Source organism: Gastrolobium bilobum, unplaced genomic scaffold (assembly GCF_033153095.1).
Source record: "Gastrolobium bilobum isolate Gb01-03AN ecotype WA unplaced genomic scaffold, APGP_CSIRO_Gbil_v1 utg892, whole genome shotgun sequence".
Classification (NCBI taxonomy): Eukaryota; Viridiplantae; Streptophyta; class Magnoliopsida; order Fabales; family Fabaceae; genus Gastrolobium; species Gastrolobium bilobum.
The window spans coordinates 1-8,275 of NW_026898900.1; the positions used below are offsets into that span (position 1 = coordinate 1).

General features: G+C 41.0%; 1 protein-coding gene and 1 non-coding gene across 2 annotated transcripts; one reads left to right on the forward strand and one right to left on the reverse strand.

The window, feature by feature from the left end:
• Positions 1-787: 787 nt before the first annotated feature.
• On the reverse strand, positions 788-1,360 carry LOC133285212 (uncharacterized). Its single transcript, XM_061482401.1, has one exon. It carries the CDS (start codon positions 1,358-1,360, stop codon positions 788-790), a length of 573 nt encoding a protein of 190 aa, XP_061338385.1.
• Positions 1,361-2,566: 1,206 nt separating this feature from the next.
• Positions 2,567-2,673, forward strand: LOC133285213 (small nucleolar RNA R71). Its single transcript, XR_009747980.1, has one exon. It is a non-coding gene; the product is annotated as a small nucleolar RNA R71 (small nucleolar RNA).
• The last annotated feature ends 5,602 nt before the right edge of the window (positions 2,674-8,275 follow it).

An 8,275-nucleotide genomic window follows, 5' to 3' on the forward strand; every position in this document is an offset into this window, starting at 1 on the left:
GGACTTCTTCTAAATTGTCCAAGCAGTGATCATATGACGTCCCCAGTACTGAAAAATCATCCATAAAGACTTCTACTCCTTCACCTATTAGATCGGAAAAGATTGAGAACATACACCTTTGGAACGTTGCTGGTGCATTACATAACCCGAAGGGCATCCTTCTGAAAGCGAACGTTCCATATGGGCAGGTGAAGGTGGTTTTATGTTGATCTTCTGGTGCCAAAGCAATTTGATTATACCCCGAATATCCATCAAGGAAGCATAAGTATTCTTTTCCTGCTAGGTGGTCCAGCATCTGATCTGTAAAAGGGAGTGGGAAATGGTCCTTCCTGGTGGCATTGTTGAGCTTAGGACTTACCCAACTGCTGTCAGATATTGGGTATATGATCCCTGCATCCAGCCATTTGATAACTTCCTTTCTCTCCACTTCTTTCATTATTGGGTTCAACCTTCTTTGATGTTTCACTGAAAAACTGTTAGGATCAGTCAATAATATTTTATGCATACAAAATGAGGGACTGATACCTTTGAGATCAGCTATGGTCCAACCGATGGCTCCTTGGTATTTTTTTAGCTTGTCAAGCAACAGTCCTTCTTGTTCCTTGGTAAGAAATGAAGAAATGATCACAGGAAGGGTTTTGTTGTTCCCCAGATATGCATACTTCAAATGTTGGGGAAGGGGTTTTAGTTCTAACTCAGGAGGTTTTTCTGAAGAAGGTCTTTTGAGTTGCTTCTCCTTTTCAGTTCTTATCAAAGGTTCAGGCCTTCTTTCTTGCAGATAGCAACTCTACTCTTCCTGTTGTGGGTCTTCTTCTTCTTCCTCGTATTCTTCTTCCTCTATTTTTCTGCTATGCTGATTGTCTAACAAAGTGAGAGCAAAACATTCTTCCAAGTCTTCTCCTTCATCCTGGAACTTTATTGCTTTGGCAATATTGAACTTGATCTCATCATCATGAACTATCATGGTTAGTTCCCCCTTTTGTACATTGATAACTACTCCTTCAGTTGCTAGGAACGGTCTACCTAGAATGATGGGAACGTCATCATCAGCTTCATAATCCAGAAGGATGAAGTCAGCAGGTAAGATAAATTTATCTACTTTGACTAGCAGATCTTCAATCTTCCCTTCTGGCTTGACGATGGATCTGTCTGCCATTTGCAAGGTCACTGTGGTGGGTTTAGTTGGTCCAGTGGATAATTGTTTGAAGACAGATAGGGGCATGAGATTGATGCTGGCCCCTAAATCACACAAGGCTTTCCCTTGGTACGTGTTTCCTATAATGCAAGGAATTGTGAAGCTTCCTGGGTCTTGAAGCTTAGGTGGGAGTTTGCCTAAGTATTGGCAACTCTCTTGTGTCATTTTTACAGTCTCATATTCCGTTATTCCTCTTTTTTTTAGAGGACATCTTTCATGAACTTTACGTACCTGGGCATCTGTTCTAGTGCGTCCACCAGAGGAATGTTGATGTGAAGTTGTTTTAAAATGTCCAGGAACTTTCCAAAGTTCTCATCCTTCTGTTGCTTTTTTGTTCTTTGAGGGAACAAAATTTTTGTTGATATTTTCCTGCTTTAAGTTGGACTGATTGGTTGGCTGTTGGCTTCCTTTTCAGGTTCTGGGTTCTGTTCGTCTGTGACTGGTAATTGTTGCTGTGCTTTTGGGGCTGCTTCAGGTGTTTCAGTTTGTTCTTTTTCCTTTGGTCGAAATGTGGGCTGTGTTGTGGCTTTCCCACTTCTTAAGGTGACAGCCTTGATTTGCTCTGAAGGGGAGATAGGTGTTACTTTTGGCGAGGTTGTTGAAGGAACATCAGTATTCCTTGCTAATGATCCTTATGTTCTGGTTTGAAGGGTGGCAGCAATCTGCCCCAGATGGGACTCAATGTTCCTGACCACTGCATCATTCCTGGTGATATATTCCTTGACATAATTTTTCAGGGTGTTGATGCGTGGGTCATCTCTGTGGAACGGAATGTAGTTGTTTCTTCTTTGTTCAGACGTTCCACTACTGCTACCTTGCTGACACTGCTGCTGATTGTTGTTGAATGGTCTCTGGTTAATGGGTGGCCTCCATTGGGTGTTGTGGTTCTGGTCCTTAATGATAGTTCCTCCAGGGCTTGAATGTGTATTTCGTCCTGCTTGTTGATTGTCTCTGGTGAAGTTCCTATTGCCAAAATTTTCTGCATAACACACCAATGCAGTGGATGGGCAGTCTGTTGAGTCATGAAGGTCACCACAGGCTGAACATGGTTCTGTTTCAGTTGTTGTGAGTTGTAAGACTTCCATCCTTGGTGCTTCTTGGTCGGCTTTTAGGTTCTTCACTTCATTCATGAATGATGCCAGCTGGGCTTCCATGGCAGTTTGTTTATCTAGTTCTAGCATGCCTGGCTTCCTCACTTGGCTCACTCTGTCTATTGGCCATTGGAGACATCTTTCAGCAGTCCCTTCTATGATTTCATATCTTGATTCAAGTGTTCCTGTAAAGAAATATCCTCCTGCAGCAAAATCTAAGTGAGACTGAGAAGTATGATCAAGTCCTTTATAGAAAGATTGTAACACTCCCCAACTTTCTACCCCATGGTTTGGACATTTTCTTATGATGTCCTTGTATCTCTCCCATGCTTCATAGATATTTTCTCCATAAAGCATTCTGAAGTTAGAGATTTCTGCTCTAACATCTGCTTGTCGAGACATTGGGAGAAACCTCTCTATGAATTTGTTAGAGAGTTCTTCCCATGTGTGGATTGATCCAGGGGTGAGAGTTTTCATCCATGTTTTAGCTTTTAAGCCTAAGGAGTGAGGGAACAACCTCATTCTCATGCTCTCTTCTGTTACACCCTCAGCTTTAAAATTGTCACAGATATCTTGGAATGTGGTGAGGTGTGTGTAAGGATCTTCTGCAGGGAGTCCATTGAAGACCCCTGCTTCCCTAATCATGTGAAACATGATAGGTTATAGTTCAAAATTGGGTGCTACAGGAGGGAGGATTACTCCCCTGTCTGGTCTCTTCCTGAAAGGAGCAGCCAAAGTTCTGAAGTTCTGTTCAGGGGGAACCTCTTCATTGTTATTATTGTGATCAGCCATGTTTTCAGGAAATCTTTCTCTGAGGTTCCTTCTTCTCCTATAGAGTGTGCGTTCTGACTCAGGATCAAAGAGAAACTCAAGTACTTCAATGGAGTGGTTAGAGTCTGTTTCAAACTCTTCACTCATAAACCAATAACACATGGTATATATATATGCACAGCAGATTCAATGATAAAGAGAAAAAAATATAAAAGTAAAGTCAGATATACAGTATATGTGTTAGAAAACAATGATAAGAACAACAATTAGTGTTTCTATCCCTGGCAACGTCGCCAAAAACATGTTGGGTGGTTTGCTGATAGTGGAAAAATATAAGTTCTGATAGGGAACGTTCCTCTGTTCTTGCAGAACACAGATTCGTCCCTTAGTTCCAACCCAAGTGCGCAAGTGCACGCATCAAGTAATAAAGGGAGTATTAATGCCCAAATTATCGTTCCCACGAGGATAGAGTGCTAATTATTGTTTTATCACTGTTTATAAAGAGTGAAAATGAGAAGAAAAGTTAGTAAATGAACCGTCAGGGTCAAACGTTCCCTACTGTCTTGACAACGTTCCTCAGGAACAGTAGGTTCAATCTGATGGCAAACAGTTGCTCGCTGCGTTATGTATGTGATCCTTCCTGTTTAGAAGAAGGTGAGATAACAATCATTGGAGCTTTATAAGTGCTAAATGAATTAAAATAAAACTACTAAAACAGAAATAACTATAATCAAGAGACAACAAGGTGGTAGTTAAAACAGTTTAACAGAAGGAACAGATTCACTGCTTCACTCTTAAAGGGGCTGTTTTCTCTGCTCAAGACTTAGCACATTTTGGCTTTGTCCCAGTTTCTTTGCCTGCCAACTCTTATTCCTTAGCTCATGGTCTAGATGGCTCACAAGTTTCCATATTCTCATGGCTCCCATGACTCCAACAGGTACTTAGTTCAGAACCTTAAAATGAACGAGTTGGCCCCTTATTCCTAAGGTGACTACTAGCGTTTTTGCCATGACATCTACCCTCCCCCAATGGCTAAGTTATCTGAAATCCCTTCCTTGTGGAAGTTCCTTTCTCAGTATGTACCCAATTTCCACTGGCGCACAATGAATATAGCTTACTTAGCCAAAGAAATACAAAAAGCTTCGGTCAAGAGTTTTGAAAACAGTTCTTTAAGAGTGTCACAGTTTACCCGTTCCACAGATAGTTCAGCTCATGGCTGATAGTTTAAACATAATTATTTTCAACTGAGATCACATAGACCCGAGATTTAGTCAAGAGATAATGATTAGAACGAAGAGAAAAACACTTATATTAAATTAAAAGACAGTTTACAAAAAGAAACAGAAAATGGAGAAAGATGGGTATTTGCTCGTGAGGAGTCTTGATGGTTGTTTACAGAGTAGAGAAAAGGGGTTGTCACTTAACTACAGTTACAACTTAAAATTAAACTAAGTTACTGACTACTACTACTACTACTAGGTGATCTTCTTCCTTCTGGACTTTAATCCCTCCAGAATCTGGTGATGGTTTTGTATGAGGGTGGTCCTATTTATAGATGGAAGGAGAGTGGCAAGCTTATAAATCCTTTGGAGCAAGTTGCTTAAATGAGGGGACTGGACGGTGGCAGCAGAGTATGGAAGCTGCGCAAATTGCTGGATGGAACAAGGTTTGGTGATGATTAGCCGTAGTTTGCAGGCCTTCCCATGTTTTGCTTCTCTTTTCAGCCAATGAGAACTCTTGATTCCCTGCTCTTCACGTTTCTAGCTGCTCAGTTGGTGCACCGCCTTGCTTTTTAGAAGTCTTTAACTCTACGTTACCTGCAAAGTGTACAGAAACATTAAATGAATGGAGCAGGTGCATTAAATGCGTCTCAGTCTGTTGCCCTTTTAATATATTTTAAAGGAATACGTTACCATCCGTTTCTCCACTGTGTTTTTGTCACAAATGTGTAAAACAAGTGATTTTCATGCTGAAGTTGCTCATCAAAGGAGGGAACGTATAGTATTTTGCCATCAAAATGGGCTTAGATGGGAACGAATTTACGTCCCATCAGCTACCTTGGCCCTCTTGGCCTTACTCGTGCTGTAGAAATCTTCAATATCACGACACTGCTGAACCAGTGTCCGAAAGTCTCTCGAAGCAGAACCAGCAAGGTAACCAGCAATATCCTCACTAAGTCCCCTGCGGAACTTAGCAGCAGAGAATGTAGGGGTAGGCCTCGCCATCCTGAAGTGTGAAAACTTCACCAGCTTATTGAACTTGGCCAGGTACTGATAACACATATTTTGTTACACTTATTTATTACTCTTGGTTGGTATTTTTAGATTTTATTTGAATTAAATAAAGGTCTTTTGGGTCAAATCAGAATTATAGATTTTAATTGGGTTTAATTGATTTTCGTCATAATTTTCCAGATTTATACTACTTTCGTATTTTGATCATATCTCACTCTACAGATGTCCAATTGACTCCGTTCTTGTTGTGTTTTTCAGCTGACAGATAGGGCTACAATCTCTATTTCATCTACGGAAGCCCAATTCGGACGGGATGATGGTCGTAACCTGATCCCAAGATGGACGTGTTTTGCTGGAAATTTATTTTGACGTTTGGACTTAAGTTATAATTTTGAACCCGATGTACATGAAGCCGAGAGCCATTAATTCTGTTTTGTTTCCGTTTATTTTGAGTTGAATTTGTAGAGCCCTAAGCCCAACTTGATGAGGGGTTAAAAGGGCGAGAGTAGGGACCTTGTGGAACATCTTTCATTTGAGTTTAAATTTTACAGTTTTGAAATTAATATAATTTTCGTCTTTTTTCTCTCCTCTTTTCTTTAATCAACCCAAGTGTTGAGGATTCCATGGTTGAATCCTGAGGACCTGCGCCTCATTTTGAACCAAATTCATTTCTCTTTCCCACTCGATTTGGCATCGCGCGATTGTGGATGTTCAATCTGAGATACGCGATTGCGTTCTTAGGAAAGAGATTAACCATTAGATTTAATGGTTAGGTTGATTAAGCCAATGAACTCAAGTCGAACGGGTTGATACTCCGCGATTGCGCGAGTAGACGTGCCGTATTCGACCAAACGCTACGCGATCGCTTAGAGAGGGTTCTCAATTGGAAATAAGGATTCTGATTCAATTGAGATCAATCGCGATTTGGTAATTATTTGTCCAATGATAGATATCCTTGGAATCCTAATTCTTGGGTTGATTGCTTTTAATTTGATTACTTTTTATTTTATTTTATTTCCGTTTAATTTTACAATCATATTAAACCTCCCCATTTTAGTTTCCGTTTTTCTTTAGTTTATGTTTCTCCTTATTTTCTCTTTTCATTTAGTTTCCATTTTCATTTGGTTTCCATTTTATTTTTATTTTTATAACTGAGCGATTAAGATCCTTGCAAACTCCTTGAGAGACGACTTAGGTTGACTCTTTACTACAAATTTTTAATATACATAATTTAATTAATTTGCGCGAGTTCGACAGCTCATGTCAGGTACTCGTCAACAGACACCGAGCCTTGAACCAACCTGTCAATCTCCCCTTGCTTCCTCTCCTGTGCATCGTACGGGAAGTACTGTCCCAGAAAACATTCCTCGAAGAAGGGCCACGTCATCACACGGCCCTGCATCGTGTAGGCATGAGAAATGTTTGTCCACCACTCATAGGCAACTCCCTCGAGCATGTAAGTCGCGAACATCAGCTTCTGCGGATCTGAACACTGCATGACCCAAAAGATCTTGTCTAGCACCTGAAGCCATCTTGCAGCAGCAATGGGATCATAAGACTCATCAAAAGTAGGTGGCTTATGCTTACGGAAAGCATTCAGCCGACGATCAATCGCATATCTGTCCTCAGCGGGCTCCACAAAGGGTTCAATCACCCCAGCATCATGCGTAGCACTACCAATGTGACTCGGGGTCTCATCCTGAACACTAGGTGGAGGCGGCGGTGGTGGCGGTGGGAACTGACCAACAGCTGGACCAGCTCTCATCTCCTCCAACATGGCCCTCATCAAGGTCATGTTCGCCAACCGATTTGCCTTAAGAGCATCCTCTGTGGTCTTCTGGTTCGCTTCTCTAGCAGCGTCCATCATTGCCACGTTGGCCAATCTAGTGGCCTCCTGCATCTCAGCCAATGCAGTCAGGATTGGATCGGGTTGATCCTCAGCAGTCTCACGTGTTCTCCTGGATCCTACCATGACTCTGCACAAGTTACACAAATTATGAGTTGATCAGGCCCACGCAATGTGATCACATACGCATCATCATAATAGCAACCAACGGAGCAAATACACAAGACAAACATAACTAAACATCTTAATCATTGCAATACATACAAGCTTTTCCCTTGAACCGTTGCTCTGATACCATAAAATGTAACACCCCGTGTATACCCGGTAATGTTATCATACTATCGTATTAAGCTGCGCTTAATTAAAAATGCGGAAAATCTTTTTCTTTTCAATTATGATGTCATGATACTTAGCCAAGTTGATTACTTAATCAATTTCATAAAATACCGCCTGTATGTAAATTGCAATAAACATCTAACTGAAATACCTCAAAATATAGATATAAAGTGAGTATCTAAGTCACGGCATTACATCACGTAATCCGGACAATATCCTGATACATTAATACAACTCTAAATAAAACAAGACATAACACAGTCTAAGTGGCATGGACAATCCCCATGCTCCCGAAATCAACAACATAACAACAGAGTCCCAACAAGATAATCCAAAATCATAAAATGAAGCTAAAAGCATAAAAGCAGCAAGCATATCCAGCATCCAACATGTCAGCATATAATATCATCAATATCTAACTCAGCTCCGGCCTCCAGCCGCCTGGGGCCTCAACCCCCACATTATCTGATCCTAAAATAAGCATTCTCCAAACGTGAGGTGAGATCTCTAAACAAGAAATCTCAGTAAGACAAGGGGTCCTCAAGCATCTTCCACCCCAAGCTCATTTACACTTAAAGACAACGTCTTTCCTTTACGTTTTACGTCTTAAGGCTTCTAACAAAGCCACAAGCCCTTAATCACATGACTCTGACTTAGTTCATTAATTACAGAAGTTCAACTTCATCAATCTAGGGTCCCCAAACCCCCAATAGCCTATTGTACACACAGTAGAGCTACTGTTCTACGAAATCCCAGAATATCTGGATATTCCTCAGAGGCATATCCGAATATCTCACTGTAC